General features: G+C 34.0%; 1 protein-coding gene across 1 annotated transcript; it reads right to left on the minus strand.

The window, feature by feature from the left end:
- Positions 1–296: 296 nt before the first annotated feature.
- LOC107580095 (CLIP-associating protein 2-like) lies at positions 297–794 on the minus strand. The gene is made up of 2 exons (XM_016265841.1): positions 627–794; positions 297–484 (listed from the first exon to the last, which is right to left on the minus strand). The coding sequence occupies exons 1-2, from the start codon at positions 777–779 to the stop codon at positions 308–310; spliced, it is 330 nt and encodes a 109-aa protein (XP_016121327.1). The 5' UTR covers positions 780–794; the 3' UTR covers positions 297–307.
- Positions 795–1051: the final 257 nt, after the last annotated feature.

Genomic DNA, 1051 nt, shown 5'->3' on the forward strand with positions numbered 1-1051 from the left:
AATAATAATAATAATAATAATAATAATAGTAGTAGTAGTATTTAAAAATATATATTTATTTGATTACTATTTAAATTATAAAAATTAAAGAAATATATTAATACTGTAATAATTTCCTACTGTCAAAATATTTAATATTTATTTTACTTAGCATTTAACAATTTAATAATATTAATACTTTTATTTACAGCTTAATTTGTATCATTTAAAAAGATACCTACAGGACAGTATCACATTTCTATCATATTTCACATTATTCTAGCATGTTTATGGCTGATCCAAGTAGAATTGTGGGTGGTATAAGATACTATACAGTACATATTAATAACGTGTTTATCACCTGGGCTGTGTTGCCTGTGTTCCGTAGGTGGTTCTGCAATAATTTGGTGGCTCCATCCTGAAAGGTTTTAGGCAGTGCAGCTAGAAGCATTGTGAACTCTGGTGTGTTCAGCTGGAACAGCGATATCAACACAGACTGTGCTGCCTACAAATGAAGAACATAATTAGACCCTCAAACCAACCAACACCATCAGAACAGATCTAAAACAAAATATAAATAAACTGAGAGCTCACATTATAAAGCTGAAAACACAGGAAATATATTTTGTGTAATGTCTCATTTGTACCTTTCTGACGTCGGAGCTCTTGGGTTCGGTGGTCCACGTAATAATACGTGACACTGCCAGTCTGGTTTCGCTCGAGTTGACAAAATCCTGTGGCTCCATTTGTAGTGTGAGTGTTTCTATGTACTTCAAAATGGCCACCTTCACCTGAAACATTATCCTTGTGTTACAACTGTGCAACAAATTTAACTTAGGCATATTATGTCATTCAACAGTAATATTCACTCCAAAAGTTTTACTTCAAACATTATACCTCGATCACAAACCCTCCTTCAATCAAACTTTTCCACAGTCAGAATCAAAACACCATCACCGATGCAGTCCATCAGTTACAAACAAGCACACAAAGTCACACGTTCACAGCTATTCTTAAATTCTTGAAACAAAGCAAGACAGCAGGGGGAAGTTGGAGTGAGCATGTCAGGTAT

This window comes from Sinocyclocheilus grahami, unplaced genomic scaffold, assembly GCF_001515645.1.
Source record: "Sinocyclocheilus grahami isolate Dianchi unplaced genomic scaffold, SAMN03320097.WGS_v1.1 scaffold24565.1, whole genome shotgun sequence".
In the NCBI taxonomy this organism is placed as follows: domain Eukaryota; kingdom Metazoa; phylum Chordata; class Actinopteri; order Cypriniformes; family Cyprinidae; genus Sinocyclocheilus; species Sinocyclocheilus grahami.